Consider the following 17,346-nt stretch of genomic DNA (forward strand, 5'->3'; position numbering starts at 1 on the left):
GTATAGCCAGTGTTGGGGAAAGTTACATTGAAAAGTAATGCATTACAATATTGCGTTACTCCCTTAAAAAGTAACTAATTGAGTTACTTAGTTACTTTTTAAGAAAAGTAATGCGTTACATTACTTTTACGTTACTTTTTCTCACCTGGGCTGGGCTTGTTTTTTATAACAAAAAAGTTCTATTTTTGTGCAAATGTAAAGACCTCTTCATATCACAATTGAAATAATGAGTAGAGGGCCATTCTGGATAACGGAAGAATAGGAAGAAAATCTAGTAATATTTGCTCATGGTTTAACTGAATCATAGAAGGTCAGCAGCAGGACATTGGTCAATAAAGGTAGATTAAATGCATAATATTTTTTGTTTTATTTAACATTTAATTATTAGAGGTTTGCATAGGATTCTGATTTTGCATTTGACTGATTTTATTCATTTTGAGGAGTACTGAATCTTTATTGTGCACGTGAGATGAATAAATGCTCACATTTAGTCTAGAACTACAATAACCATCATAACGCCTCTGCACTTACTCTCGATTTTTCTCAACATGGGGGCAGGAGAGCTGTCAGTCAAATAAATGTGAAAAAGTAACTCAGATATTTTGTTGTAAATTTGAAAAGTAATGCGTTACTTTACTAGTTACTTGAAAAAGTAATATTATTACGTAACTCAAGTTACTTGTAAGGCGTTACCCCCAACACTGCTTATAGCCAATCAGCAGTAAGGGGCGTGTCTACTAATGACGGGGAGAAGAGAGCGCTCAGTGCACGTCATTATTCAAAACACACGACACAGGACGGACATAAGCCGACAGAAAGAGAGAGATGGCAGATAAAAAACACATGTGGAGGATGTCTAAGGAACAGAAGAAGGCTTACGAACAGGAGAGAACTCAAGGAGCGCTAAGGCCTGCAATTGGACGCCGAGGTTGCTTTATTTCTTCTCGATAGGCGAGTAACATTGGTTTAGTTTAGTTTCACAGAACTAATATATGCTGGCTTTTGCTTGAATATGCTCATGTGTCATGTGGCCGTTCACTTCAGCGATGATAAAGACCCATTAATTTCCACACCCGATAACATTAAACCGCTGTCTGTTTCAAGCGTCAGCTCGCAGTGCGTCCGAACAGTAAGATAATAAACTCATAATAAATGTTTGTTTCCTCTTTTGGTGATCGATATAACCCTCTAATCTTGTCATAATTGTAACATGTTCGTGCTCGTGCTATCGAGTTGTTCATGAGAACTGTGTCTGTGTTTTTGGGATGTAAGGAATGAGTTTTTCACTGAACATTCGACCTGGATTACCATAGTAACACACATTGCTTTCACTTATTGATGTCATCATACCCTCGGCCGTAGTCGTCGCCTGGGTTACGCATGTGTGGGGCGGAGCTATCAAAATAGAGGCGTGTTTATTTTGGTGATTTGAAATCGACAACGGTTACCAGAAAGCACTCACCCCACCTTTAATATGGGGATATTCATCTGAAAGAAGAATGTCATATACACCTAGGATGGCTTGAGGGGGAGTAAATTATGGGATCATTTTGAATTTTGGGCGAACTATCCCTTTAACAGCATAACGTTTCCAATCTTTCCAAAGCATTTCAAAAGAAAATTCAACAGCTTTCTTCTACAAAATAAATCAGTAATAGTATACATTCTCATTCACTTTAATTACAACATGAAAACGAACAAAAATAAAGGTGACCTGTGAAACGAACATTTTTAGTGGAGCAATTTTGACAAAGACGAACAAACGAAAAAGAAAGCAACATTATTTTGCCTGTGGAATCATCCTTTTCAACATGTTTTTTTTCCAGACACATTCTTTTTAAAACTGCTTTACCCAATAACAAAAATAAAAACTTTCTCACACGTGAATGACAGTTTAGTCTTTGGTAAAAATTAATGATATCACGGGTCCCCTGTTTTTTGTTTTTTTTAAGACTGATTCTAATGTTATGTAAGCAAGGCCTTTGTGCTGTATGGCATGAGAGAACCGTTTATGAGATTACAGTAACCGTTTTTCCTAGCGTATCTGAGGATCTTCGCTGTAAGAAGTCTGCTTAGTGAAGAAATGCTTTGATGGAGTCTACAGGTTTCTAGTAAAACCAGTCAATACCAAACACAACACACACCTATATCACACACACACATACACACACCTGCCGAAGTGAAATGAGACTGTACAGAAGGCATCGAGAGACTTGTATACATTATTCTCAAAGTGATGGGACGGCTTGTGACAGAGAACTGTTAAAGAAAAAGGAAGGACAAAGTAGAGCAGTATAAAATTACAAAAAGAAGTGGGCAAACAACAGAACTCCTACATTATGAGTCCATAGGTAATGCGTCACATGATGGCGTTACCTGTCCGGTTGCACTCGAGTGACACAAGTAGCAGCTTGCAGCATAAAGCAATGGCGAAATCAAACCAGCAGGGGGTGCTAGAGAAGTCGTGAGCTCTGCGGATCCTTCAACCGAGCGCACTGACTGTGACAGTTAACATTTACAAAAGCACAAGTTATCATGATATACGATATATTTATATATATTAAAAGCAGAATATGAATCATACAAAAGTTCACAGTAGCTGTTTTAATACCACCTTTTCGAAAAGTAAATATGGGTTTAACTAGAAGCAGAATGAATACGTCTACTATTAGGGCAAATAAACAAACCAAAACTGACAGTCCATATTGCTCATATGGTCCTTCAACGGGTGAAGTCGGACGTGGGGTTAATCTCTTTTTCCAGCTTCTGAGGTGTGCGTGGAAAAAAAACGCTTTTTGTTTGTGGCGGTCATCGCGAAAGCTTCGGAGAGCAACCGTGGAATGTCAAAACAAGGGCGTGTCAGTGAGGGTTCAAGAGAGCGAGAGAGAGATGTGGAGTAGGCAGTAACACTGATAGTTTCATAGTGCAAACTAGACAGAACTGTGTTTCATTTTGTTTCGTTTGTCGTGAACTCAAAAAACGTCGGTGCAAATGTTCAGTAGGATAACATTAAGACATAAAATGGCGAAAAAATAAATATCAAAAACTTTTTATCAGTGTAAAAAAGTAATCAGGTTATTCTTTTAACCAAGAGTTCTGGCAAAAAAGGCCTCAGAAAAAGTCTGTCTTAGTCCTTGAAGTTTTACAAAGTTAGATTAAGTGCCTCTTCGGGGGCTTTAGACGAGGGACTCCATGCTTTCGGCCGGGTCCGATTCGTCAGACATGGCCATACTGCCGTTTCTGTCCAGGGACATGGGGCTGGATCCGTTCTCTTTCGTGCTTATCAGGCTGAGCATAGCTTTGTAAAGGTACTGGTACTGTTCCTGAAAAACAGGGAGACATAAATGTGACTATAGAATGCGGCACAGAGGACAGGTTTAAAGACAAATAATGTTACCTTTAGAAAACTCGATTTTTTCATTTTCTGAAATAATGGCTGGCAGTGCAAAATTGGCTGCCACAACGCTATGATTTTACTAGGATGTTCTCAATGGAATTCTAAGGTGCTTCTCAATACTCAAATGGATGCTTCCTTGTTTCCTCGCTCCTTTGTCCTCCAGCCTGTGACTAGAGCTTAGATCAGGCCCAAAAAATATCAAGCCCGACCCTACCCGAGCCCATGCACGTGTCCGAGCCCGTCCCAGCTCGACACAGTAACTGTAATTATGAGCCCGAGCCTGATTTAAACCTGTCCATTTTTTAATATGTGGGCGTTCTGACGAGAACAACACTCGCTCAAATCCCGCTCAGACATGACATTTATCTGTACTGTAGCCTAATATACCCGTTGTAGCCTTTAAACTATGTATTTTGTTTCATTTTTATGTTTAAATATTATAATGTTATTTTTAAATTTCATCTGATTATGAAAAGTGCAATGATGCGAGTGGGTCAAAACGGATTTTGACCACTTCATTAAGTTTTGTTTTGTAGAAAGTCTTTCTTTAAAGTGCATTTCGTTTTTGTATAAATTGATTAATTTTAATCAATGTTTCAATAGCCAATTGCCTGGATTTAATAAATAAGAAGCAAAAAGACGATAGCAGACACTAATCGTGACATGAAGGCACCGGAGTGATCACTTGCATTGCTCTCACATTTGATTCTTAGTTGTAGTATTAGTTCTTACTTTGCTAAAAAAAAAAAATATATATATATATATATATATATATATATATATATATATATATATATATATATATATATATATATATTTCTATATTTATTTCTGATTATGGCATAGCTTTCTGCCCACCGGCTAATAAAGTAAAGATTAAAAAAACACAAATGCTTGATCAAGGGCCCGGCCCAGCCCGAGGATAGTGGCGGGAAATATCGGCCTGCGGATCGAATTCAGCCATCTTGAAGGACATCTCAGTGCTCTAATTGCACCGTGAGGAACGAGGAGTCATGAGCGAGGACACACAGGTGATCCTTCCCTCGCATCCTAAGAGTGTGAAGCTGACGCGAGGAGAGAAACGAGGATGCACAAATAAGAAATGAGAAGCACCCCTGGTCTCTGGATATAATAATAATAATAATATAATCCCACACATAACATGCAGAAGAAGAAAAAAGATACTGTGACCACAAATTACGAATTTGTTCCCATGATTAATTTGTGGCCATGTTTTATTTGTTTGTTCTCTCATTTTTAGTTCATTCGTGACAATGTTGTACTAATTCTAATTCAAGAACTTTCCTTTGTTTTAGGAATTAAATAATTAAAAGATTAAAATGGATTTAAATGAATAAAGAAGAAATAAGAACAGTAAAATAAGTTCTAGGTCTAATTATAGCCCATATAGTTGTGAAGTAATCCATTTAAATTTTATTTAATAATTATGGACACATTTACTCTTTTATGTATGTCTAATATGTAAAAAATGTAAAAAAAAAAAAAACTCAGTTATGAATGACATCCTTTAAAGGGTCATGAAACCCTAAACCAAATTTTCTGAGATTTTAACAGAGTTATGAGTGTTGAGCATCATATAAGTCAATGTTACCATCCATTCGGCTTTGATTGTAGGAGAACACTAGTTATTTTGCGCTATATTCAACTTCTGGGTTTAAATTCATCTTTGTATCAACGTCACAGAATGTGTACTATACTATATTTCTCGTACTATAGTACAGCGATGACTCATCGGTGTCTCATAATTATTCATGAGTCTGCGTGTCCTTATCCTATGAGAAGAGGCCTCGCGTAATTATTCATGAGACCGCATGTCCTTATCCTATGAGAAGAGGCCTGCCGTAATTATTCATGAGTCAGCGTGTCCTTATCCTATGAGAAGAGGCCTGGCGTAATTATTCATGAGTCTGCGTGTCCTTATCCTATGAGAAGAGGCCTGGCGTAATTATTCATGAGACTGCGTGTCCTTATCCTATGAGAAGAGGCCTGGCGTAATTATTCATGAGTCTGCGTGTCCTTATCCTATGAGAAGAGGCCTGGCGTAATTATTCATGAGACCGCATGTCCTTATCCTATGAGAAGAGGCCTCGCGTAATTATTCATGAGACCGCATGTCCTTATCCTATGAGAAGAGGCCTGGCGTAATTATTCATGAGACTGCGTGTCCTTATCCTATGAGAAGAGGCCTGGTGTAATTATTCATGAGACTGCGTGTCCTTATCCTATGAGAAGAGGTCTCGCTTAATTATTCATGAGACTGTGTCCTTATCCTATGAGAAGAGGCCTGGCGTAATTATTCATGAGTCTGCGTGTCCTTATCCTATGAGAAGAGGCCTCGCGTAATTATTCATGAGACCGCATGTCCTTATCCTATGAGAAGAGGCCTCGCGTAATTATTCATGAGACCGCATGTCCTTATCCTATGAGAAGAGGCCTCGCGTAATTATTCATGAGACCGCATGTCCTTATCCTATGAGAAGAGGCCTGGCGTAATTATTCATGAGACTGCGTGTCCTTATCCTATGAGAAGAGGCCTGGTGTAATTATTCATGAGACTGCGTGTCCTTATCCTATGAGAAGAGGCCTCGCTTAATTATTCATGAGACTGTGTCCTTATCCTATGAGAAGAGGCCTCGCTTAATTATTCATGAGACTACGTGTCCTTATCCTATTAGAAGAGGCCTTGCGTAATAATTCACGAGACTGTGTGTCCTTATCCTATGAGAAGAGGCCTCGCTTAATTATTCATGAGACTGCGTGTCCTTATCCTATGAGAAGAGGTCTCGCTTAATTATTCATGAGACTGCGTGTCCTTAATTATTCATGAGACTGCGTGTCCTTATCCTATGAGAAGAGGCCTTGCTTAATTATTCATGAGTCTGCGTGTCCGTCAGAGGTGGACAAAGTACACAACTCTATTACTTGAGTAAAAGTAAAAGTACTACTGGTCAAATATTACTCCTTTACAAGTGAAAGTTCTAAAAACAGATTTTTACTTAAGTAAAAGTACAGAAGTATTTGTTTTTAAAAGTACTTAAGTATCAAAAGTACATTTCCTTTTGTATGTCAATGCATTATTTTATTACTGTTGCATTGTTGTATAAATGCACGCTATGCCATGGTGGTTTAAGCCAATCAGTGATGCTCCATCCGACATGCTAGCATACGACCACCTTAAACTAATTTCAATACTTATATAAAAGTAACAACGCTCTTTACAAAGCTGCTGTCACTTTAAGGCAGAATGCATGGACCCTATACTCTGATACTGCATCCGATATTCTCCCAACTGTTTACTCTTCTCTTTCTCCCAGACATTTACATTTTTTTACATTTTATGAGACATGCGTCAAGTATATGCCAACTAAACTAATCTTTAATCTTTTGAGAAAACTGAAACACACTTTTAGTATGGCCATGGTACTCACACTGTGCCAAGGAACCGTCTTTTTCCATTTTGCTATAAACTGATCAGTGTTCAAAAAATTGTTAGGAAACTTCACATGACCCTACATAAATAAATAAAAACCTTTTAAAGAAGAAAAAATCATCCACTTTCAAAGCTGCTACAGAAACGACTTTCGACTTTGCGGACTTTGATAGAAATGTAGTGGAGTAAAAAGTATGATATTTGTCTTTCAAATGTAGTGAAGTTAAAGTAAAAGTATCCCTAAAAAATAATACTCCAGTAAAGTACAGATACTCAAAAAGTGTACTTAAGTACAGTACTCAAGTAAATGTACTTAGTTACTGTCCACCTCTGGTGTCCGTATCCTATGAGAAGCATAGCTTAATTATTAATGAGACTGCGTGTCCTTATCCTATGAGAAGACGATAAGTATGAGGTCGCTGCAGAACAAAAGTGGGCGTTTCTTAATTTGTAGTTGTTTTCAAACTGATGGGTGTTTATAAACCATGCAATGAAAAGTATCCCCTTCACTCGACCCCACCCCTAAACCCTACCCACACCATTAACCGATCAAACGGCTCATAAAATGCTGCAAAATAAGTCTCAAAAGTTATCAATGATGCAACAGCGTGTATATTTTCTATGCAGAGAACATGCGGATGGCTGTGCATTTATTAGTGCAATAAATGATAGCTGTCACAGGATATGTACTTTATGTATTTGAGTTATTTACAGTTATTTACATTTTTCAAAACTGACAGCTGCTGAAACAGGGGGTTTCATGACCCTTTAGTTTAAATGATTGCATATTTTCAATTCAAAATGGCTAAATTACATGAAAAAAAGTTCAGTAGTTTGCATCACAGAATGTGTTTCTGTTGGTCATTAAACATATCCTGCGAAAAACAGTTGTCAAATATTAGCTAGGCTTATCGTACCTCTCTTTCACTGTAAAAACCTCATAATGTTCACCTTCAGTGAACATTAAGCCTCGCCTTTGATCTGATTGGCCATAATTTTGACAGCCTAAAAATGTACATTGCCATCTGAACTGTTTGCCATCCTAACAACAAACAGCATGTGTTTACAGCCCTGTGTTGTACTAATTTGTTGCAATTTGGGAACAAATTAATACGTTGTGGGAAAAAGTTAAAGTTAAATTGAGGCCAAGTTGTATGAATTCGTTCTAATTTGGGAATTAAGTTGTGGGAAAAAATTTGTGGAAATATTTCCCTCACTTTAGTTAAATAGTGGCAACGTTATACTCATTTGTTCTAATTCGGGAACAAACTAATTAGTCAATCAAATCATATTTCTTCCTCCTCCACGTTATGTGTGGGGCTCTGTAAAAATTAATGTTTTAATTTAGTTTTGGCAAGAATTTTGGTGCCTTATTAGGCATTAAAGTGAGTGTCAATTTAATACCAAATTAAATTCACCAAGCCAGAGGTTCCTTTTGTAGAAGAAATAAAGTCATTTAGGTTTGATGTTTTTTTTGTGTGTGAACTAAACCTTTAAATCTGACCTATAATAAACACTTACAATGTCGGTAAAGACCCCTGGTCTCATGAGGTTGATCATCTTGGCCACCTGATAGACCCCCACCGCTCCTTCACTCTCCAGCTGCTGTGACAGTGTGGTGAGAGCACATAACATCCCAGCAGACACTGCACCAAACCTGTCCACACACAAACATAGCTGTATATGATATTATATCAATTGAATGGACAAACATATGTATGTGTTGTTGTCGTGATACGAGCGAGAGTGAGCCTGCAGTGTATTCGCTCATAGCGAGTGCAAACAAGGCAGCAAATGAATGGCAATCCACTGTTTCCTCAAAAGAGTCTGTTTGCAGGCAGCAGAAAGCCGCCACATACAGTAAACCCAAGTGTCGTTTACTCAGCTGCGCATAATAGCACCAAATTAATAAAAAACACAATATATTTGACCCGCGTTCTGTTCATTTTGATTACAAAGACAAACCTTTTATTTCTTTCGCCAAAAAAATCATGCAAAATATGACCTGGCGGTAGCACTTTTAGCATAGCTTAGCATAGATAATTGAATCTGATTAGACCGTTAGCATCTTGCTCAAAAAAATTACCAAAGAGTTTCAATATTCCTGATCGCCTGAAAGGGAGCGTGCTGGGGACTATTTTCAGGCACTGTGCAATATCATTGCGCCGCTGCACTCATGGTACAGCAGCAAAGTTCCTTGATTATTACGCAGGAATGAGAGAATATTTCCTAGCCATATCGGCCTAGAAAATCACAACTTTTAATTTTCAGTCGGTCTTAGTACACAATGTAACTACAGAAGAGTCAAGTTTTAAATAGGAAAAATATTGAAACTCTTTGGTCATTTTTGAGCGAGATGCTAACGGTCTAATCAGATTCAATGATCTATGCTAAGCTATGCTAAAAGTGAATCCGCCAGACCCAGAGATTGGCTGAATGGATTCGAAAACGGTAAAACTCGACTGTTTAACTCTAGGGGACTTGGAAAATTAGGGTTGCTTTAAAGTGTAGTTTTAAAGTGTAGTGAAGTATTTATTTATATAAAAAAAGAAATTCAACCAATCCTCTAAATAAAAAAATTAAAAATAAATAATGAATAAAAAAAATGAAGGCAGTGTGGTACTATGGTTGTTATTTAAAAAAAAAAAAAAATTATGAACAGGCCATAAATACACTATAAAAAAAAGTTGCTTTGACTTGATGTAGAAAAAAAAAATTATATATATATATATATTTTATTTATATATATATATATATATATATATATATATATATATATATATATATATATATATATATATATATATATATATATATTTTTTTTTTTTGTAAGTACAAACAACTTGGATGTTTAAGTCATTTAAACTTAAATTACATTAAACTGACTCATTAATACATTCAATTAAATATCATCCTTCCCTCTAATAATAGAGCGAGAAACTAATAATAAAAAAAATAAAATAAAAAAGAGAGAGTTCATCTGAGTGGTCCAAGACACTAGAACTTGTGTATCACTTCAACCACGAACAATTGACTGGATTCAAGGAGTTTTGTGGTTGAAATAAAAAAAAGTAATAAATCCTTCCCTCGCGGGTCAATTTGACCCCCATGGGAATGAATGGAATGTGAGGACTGCTTCAGTACACATAGAAAAACCTAAAAATGCTCAAAATTTAAACAACAAATGCTACCAAAAATTACTGTATAATGTCTACATGTGTATGTGAATGCATACTGAAGGGAAACTGACTTTAGGTACACTGTTGAAGTTTAAAACTATTGGATCTGCCATAACCAACCGGTAGCGTTTGGTCATGACGTATATCATCTCAAACTAGCGCACGACATCAACGTCATCGTTCTCAGCCACTCCCTCTGTTCGATGATTGGACCGGTTAAAATTTGACCGGAGAAAACCAGAGAATATACCTCTATCCCAGACGGAGTACTGAAGGAAAATGAAAATTGAGTGGAAGTACGTAGGAGGGCGGAGCCAGGCTACAATATGGCCATCAAGGGTCATGAAATATCATGTTATATTATAACTTTTCAACAAGAGGTCGGTAAAGGCACCCAATGTTAGATATTTTGAGCTGAATTAAAAGGGTTATGCATGAAATTGTGTTGAAGAGTGTGCTTAAATTACTATTTATTTATTTATTATTTATTGATAGAATCTAGTAATTTAAAGGTAAATAAAATAAAAAAGAACGAAAAAACTCTTAAAATTTAGTTGTCATAACTTAAAAAATAGAAAAAAATATTATCAAAATGAAATAAGCTTTCTGGACAAAGAAGAAAAAAGGTATAATTTAGGGCTTCGGGTCATTTTGACCCGCAAGGGAAGGATGAGGGTTATAAACAAAAGCATTGAATCTTGTATAACTTATAAAGAAGCTGAAAATTGCTTAACTTATTTTGATGAGTTGAAGCAATGTAAAAACATATGTTGTCATAACAATGATCTTTTGTTTGTTTTTTTACACTGTATAACCATAACCATATTTACAATAAAACACACAGTGCAAAATGTATCACAATACACCAAATTCCAAAGTTGTACTTTAATTTGATATGTATAGATTTTTATAGATTATGGAACAGGCCATTTTCTGTCTCATTTCATCTCGTGTTCTTGCTTCTCTCTCTGACAGCAGTGCAACGTCTCCCACCATAAACACTATATTTAAGTCAATGGGAGTTGAATCCATTACCGTTTCTATTGTTTGCCACACTAAGGTGCTGTGATCCAATTAGCTCTAACAAGTATTCCTTAATTTTAGCAGACATCACTTTGCAACAAATCGACTAAGAATGGCCCCTTCATGTTAATTCATTATGTTAATGAGGCCTGCTTGCCTCATCTGATAAACACGGCAGACTAATTGAGCTTTTCAAAACATGTAATGTTACTATGGTATCACCCCAAGAGCTTTCGAAAAGATGGCTGTCTTAATTAGCATGGCGTTCATTAGCGGTGAAGATACGCTAGTCAGTCAAATGCTCCTCCTGCAGAAGCTGTTGACAGAAGCGAAGATCTGGCTCTCCTGTGGAGCTATTTCTGCGCTCACCGTCTCCCTGGTGTTCGACAGAGAGATACTTCTGGCTTGAAGGAATGTGAACTCTTTGTAGTCTTAAATGGAAGGCCTTTTATTTCCACAGAAAATTGAAACTGAATTGAAGCCTCCATCAAATTTCTCGAATGAGCTGAATATGAAGGATGGCCAAAAAGCGGACGTACCAAGAGCGAATGTTTGAGAATTTATACAAAGATATGTATTATGTTGGCGATGGTAAGCGCATAAATGAAGTATGAAGGAAGTCTCAAGTCACCAAACATTAATAATTTTGTAGTACGTTCCATTTCTGACATGCTACAGACTATAGGCACTATCATACACCCGGCACAATACGACGCCAAGCGCGACGCAAGTGTCTTTTGCTAGTTTCACTCTTTTTTTGAATCATATATTTTAGTAATTATCATAAATTGGGTATCATTCAAAAGCTTACGAACTCAAAATTCATCCAGTGAAAACCGTTTTGAAATTGGACGTTGCGTTACCATGGAAATGGTACTTTAAATTCTTCTAGCAGGCTCCTCCCCTAGTGGGCGGTGTCATGTTTCATAGTACAACATTTATTTTAAGTACTTTATAATCAAAATCTTTTCCAAAAAAGTTTAAAGCCAGTTAAACAGCGATGACTTAATCAACATATACTAACGTGCAAATCAGGAGAAACACTGAGCCGATCCAGTTAAAATACTTTTCAAACAATAATTCACCAACATTTATCATGGATTTACTGTGGTAACACTAACTGTAACCGTGGTAATTTGTCAGAAATGTAGGTTAATATCTAATTTTATTTAATTTGTAATGTAGACATGTGTTAAATGAGTAATAAAGGCCAAATTACAGACTATTTTTGTCATAAACTTGCAGTTTTAGGCATTTGTATTTATTTGTTTATAGACTAAATACCATAAGACCATTCTAGATATAGAAATAATATATATTTAACTTTTTACCATGCAGTGAGGTGCCATGTGTGCACTGCAAAAAATCCTCTTATTTAGTATTTTTGTCTTGTTTCTAGTCTAAATAAATCTAAAAATTCTTAAATCAAGATGCATTTACTAGATAAGTTAAATGATAAGATATTTTCTCGTTTTCTGAAAAAAAAAAAAAAATTGAAGTGAGTTTTTGCTTAAAACAAGCTAATTTTTCTGCCAATGGGGTCTTGTTTCTGTCCCAAACAGAAACAATATTATTTTTCTTACCCCATTGGCAGATAATTGTGCTTGTTTTAAGCAAAAACTCAATTCATTTTGTACATCACAATATGTAATTTTCCTTAGTAAAAGCATCTTGATTGAAGAATCTTTTGATATTTGGACTGGAAAAAAGACAAATACTAAGTAAGAAAAGCATGTTTGTGGTTTTACCTGTGGTGATCTAAATAGAGTACTCGTTAATTTAAATAAGATTATTCTAATTCACTAATAATATTTTAATTTCACCCATTAAAACTTTTTAGTTGATGAAAGTTTTACAGATATTGTTAAATATCTATACATTTACATCTGTGTCCTATCACAAGCTACTCTACTGTCAGCTCAAGCTTTTGTCAAATCTGTCATGTTTCCAAGAAACAAAACATGCTATATATATATATAATAGAAAAGGAACCGGCCCCCGGGTGTGTCCACAACATCGAATCTGGCCCCCTTTTTTGGACACCCCTCCCATTTGTGCACCTGCGCCATGAGCTTCAGACCATTCGATCAGATCGTGAAAACTGTGATTGAACCAAATGTTTCTCTCATTCCAACCCCTAAAGCCAGAGGCATTTTGAATAAAAGAGCATTACTTACTCATCATGCACTATAGTGGGTCCATCTCTGGTCATGGCCTCTTCTTTGATGACATTGATGAGCTCAAAGGTGCTGCTAATGGGGGCGTCAGGGTTTGGCCATTTTGGGCACTGAAAATGACGAACTTCTAAAACATAATCATCCTAAAGAGAGAAAGGAAGAGACAGATAATGTTTTAAATAAGTCCTAAAAAAAAAAAAATCGACCAAAAAATATTAAGTAGCACAACTGTTTTCAACATGGATAATGATAATAAATGTTTCTTGAACAACATATCCACATATTAGAAGGAGTTCTGAAGGATCATGTGACACTGCAGCTATGCCATCAAGGAAAAAATTACATTCTTAAATATATTAAAAAAAGAAAACGGTTATTTTAAATTGTAACAATATTTCACAATTACTGTATGAACTGTATTTTTGATGAAATAAAGCCTGCAGCCTTGTTGACCATAATAGGCCCTGTTTCCTTCTGGTAATAAGATGCGTTTTGGTCGATCGGATCACAAGCGGACGACGCTAAATACAGGTGTAAACGGGCTCTAAAACGTTTTGCGCTTGTCGACTTTAGACCACTTCCAGAGGTAGTGAAAATGTGTTCGAACAGCCACAAAAGACACCTACTCTCCACCTACTGACCTATGCAGTATGTTTGCAGTAATGACGGATGAAATTGCACAAGCACAACTGGCTTTTAAAGGGAATGGGAGATGAGACTCTGACTGGTTTATTGCACATTACGCCCAAAACACACCCATGACTCATGCCCCAGACTAGGGACAACCCTTTGCGCCTGGCGTGCTGTTTTTCCCGTCTTTACACTAGCAAAAGTGGATTCGGACACGCACTAAGTGCACCAGACCATGTGCTCATATCGTTAAAATAGGGCCCTTAACGCTTAAACATTATGGGAAGCGCGCTAGCCAGACAGGATTTAAACGTTGTTGGCTGGAGACCTAAGTCTGGTTTGAAGAGGAAAAACGTACCAAGCACAATGTTCTCTCACCATTCCTGGTTTCTAACACACACTCACAGCGCTCGGCTCGTCTTGCGGCTGTCAGAGCAGAAACGAAAGCTGGTGCTCTACATATGTTTTTCCATCATCTCCGGGCCTGTTCATATGTAAATCACATGTGATCGCTCCCGCGATTATTGTCTGCTATAGACTATTTGCTTCTTATTTATTAAATCCAGGCAATTATCTGATTAAACGTTGATTAAAATTAAGATACAATTTATACAAAACGAAATTCCCATTAAAGAAATGCTTTCTAAGCAAAATCATACAAAATTTCGTTCAAAATTATTTCTGACTTTCTGTCTTCTGACATATTGCGCAAATTTTCACTTTTCATAATCAATGTAGCCTAGATTGAATTTAAAAATAACGTTATAATATTTAAACATAAACAGGAACTTCCTGTAAATGGTCTGAAAGTCCGAACCATACAGAAAATGCTTTCAGACTAGAAATGAACCAAACCTTTGTTCAGTTTGATCCGGACCGAGACGACCTCTTTTCGTCGGACCAAATTTCGTCTGTTTGGTCCGGACCGTACGGGGGCGGTTTCACACCTGCAATTTTGATTCGGACCAAACTGAAAAGTCAGAAAATCCGGACCAAACAAGGTAGGTGTGAAAACGCCCTAAATTATGCTCGTTGATCACGCCTCTTGAGGTCTGATTGGTTGAAGGACTATCCAATTGCGTACACAGTCATTTGAATTTTGCTCGTTGATCACGCCTCTTGAGGTCTGATTGGTTGAAGGACTATCCAATTGCGTGCAGTCATTTGAACTATGCCCATTGATCACGCCTCTTGTGCAGTAGAAAATACAGAGCAGACTCCCCAGACCAATGTTCAATCTTAAAAGATTGAGCTTGGTCTTGTGATAGCCAGATAACTTAAGATCTGAAAAAGCCCATACATTTACCCGCCCATAGACCCTCCCCTCGAAGAAATCAGGACATCAGGGGTTGAAAGTGGACAAAAGAGATGGATTAAAACACTAGGTGTAAAGGGACGTGTCTACCTCGTCTACTTGTGATCCGATCGACCAAAACGCATATACTCGGTACTACAAGTACTACAGAAACAGTGGTGACATTTTCAAAATGTACTTGTGGCATCTCTATAACATAATATTAGATGAAGTACATACAATTATTTAAATATTCTACATAGTTTCAATCCACATCTTTTCCTCCAAAGACAGACCTGTGTGGCCTCCAGGATGAAGTCATGAATGATGATTTGCTCCTCATTGGAGAGGCAGAGTCTGTCTTTACTGATAAGGGTGACTGTAAACGCCTCACAGTTCATGGCTTCCTCTCGACTCGGCCAATACACAAACTCATCCTCCGCCTGCGGAAACAAACGTGCGTGAGCATCAACACAGAGTAATTCAAGAGTAATTTCAGAGAGACTGACGCTCTTACAACCAATTCCCATAATTCACCGCTCACAATAAGGCATCAGCTGACCTCGAGGAGCACAGTCTATAACATTTACACGAGCTTCCCTACTTAGAGGCAGGACATCACTCAAGGCAAGAAGGACCTTTGCGGATGCTCTTGAATACCCACCAGGCCCTGGTTGTCTGGTAACATGACGATGATTTGAGCGTTGTGGTCCCAGATCATCCTCCAGAAATCTTTAGTGGTGTGAGGCAAGGGATGCTGGGTAATGATGAACTCATTGCTCCTGTAGTAGCCCTAGTAGTAGTAAGAAAACATTCAAATTATTTAGGCTTTCAGTATACAACAGGTAGCATATATAAAAGGCTTAGGATATCACTTAGTAGTAGTTAAAACTGCAAAATTACAATGTGAAGTTTGTTTCCCTAATGTTTCCTCATTGACTTGTCACCTTTGAGCCATGCATAAACCCTTTTCTACGTATCATTTGAAAAGAAAAGTGTGCTCAAAACCAGTGCACAGGTGCAAATGTTCACTCTAACGACTGTAAAACAACAGTTTTCCCCAGAACACCGAGTGCTAGTTTGAAATCCAGCACAGGTTAATGTTTAACTGCAGTGGGGGTGTTGGCTGCTCACCATTATATAAGACGCGTTGATGTAATCAGTGCCTTTCATTCCAGGCAACGGTGCGAGACCAACACGTGCTCTTTCCGCTGAGAGGAACAAAAACAGCCAATCAGGATGCAGAATAAGAGAGCAGGTCAGTGATGTGATCTCATTAGCTCAAACAGTGCTGCAAGCACCGTTCTGAAAGATGTGTTGCATTCTAAAATATTTGTAAAGATCATTGTCATAAAGGGCCATGGTATGTGAAAAAGAACAAAACAGAAAAGAGAATGGCCACAGACACAGCAGTACACAGTAAGCAATACGCAATAAATACATTGGATGTGCTATTATATTTACATTTAAAGGGATAGTTCACCCAAAAATGAAAATTAGCCAATGATTTGCTCACCCTCAAGCCATCCTAGGTGTATATGACATTCTTCTTTCAGATGAATACAATCAGAGTTATATTAAAAATGTCCTGGCTTTTCCAAGCTTTATAATGGCAGCCCAAAATTTGAAGTCCAAAAAAAGTGCATCCATCCATTATAAAAGTGCTCCACACGGCTCCAGGGGGTTAATAAAAGCCTTCTAAAGCAAATCGATGGGTTTGTGTAAGAAAAATATCCATATTTAAAACTTTATAAAGTAAAATATCTAGCCTCCGGCAGACTGCCTTCCGTATTCAACTTACACAGAAAGCGTAACTGGCACGATAATGACGTTGGACATAGCGTGAGTGTTTTAAACTGCGAGAGGCGCTACACTTTCTTCTTAAACTGAATACGGAAGGCGTCCGTATACACCTAGGATGGCTTGAGGGGGAGTAAATCATATGGTAATTTTCATTTTTGGGTGAACTAACCCTTTAAGTGGCACCTGATGCTTCAATGCTAATAAGCCTTAATTGTCTGAAATATTTTAGTTGATGTTACTCACATGGGACAACAGAGGAGTTGCGGTTCTTCTCTTTGTTGCATTCTTTCTGAGCACTGAAGCACTCCACAAATCTTGCATTGCATTGAGTCACCAACTGTACATAAAGGAAAAATAATATTTTTTGCTTTATTTTACAGTAGCATGAATAC

General features: G+C 37.3%; 1 protein-coding gene across 1 annotated transcript in view; it reads right to left on the reverse strand.

Annotated features, from left to right (window-relative positions):
• Positions 1-1,661: 1,661 nt before the first annotated feature.
• The window catches only part of ptprga (protein tyrosine phosphatase receptor type Ga), a 427,225-nt gene continuing 411,540 nt past the window's right edge, over positions 1,662-17,346 (reverse strand). Inside the window, exons 23-29 of the mRNA XM_079844385.1 lie at positions 17,198-17,291; positions 16,286-16,362; positions 15,816-15,944; positions 15,448-15,594; positions 13,228-13,370; positions 8,370-8,505; positions 1,662-3,323 (exon numbers count right to left, since the gene is read on the reverse strand). Coding sequence (XP_079700511.1) covers positions 3,177-3,323; positions 8,370-8,505; positions 13,228-13,370; positions 15,448-15,594; positions 15,816-15,944; positions 16,286-16,362; positions 17,198-17,291 — 873 coding nt within the window. The 3' untranslated portion in view covers positions 1,662-3,176. The remainder of the gene's footprint in view (positions 3,324-8,369; positions 8,506-13,227; positions 13,371-15,447; positions 15,595-15,815; positions 15,945-16,285; positions 16,363-17,197; positions 17,292-17,346) is intronic.

Source organism: Gobio gobio (assembly GCF_949357685.1).
Source record: "Gobio gobio genome assembly, chromosome: 19".
Taxonomy (NCBI): Eukaryota; Metazoa; Chordata; class Actinopteri; order Cypriniformes; family Gobionidae; genus Gobio; species Gobio gobio.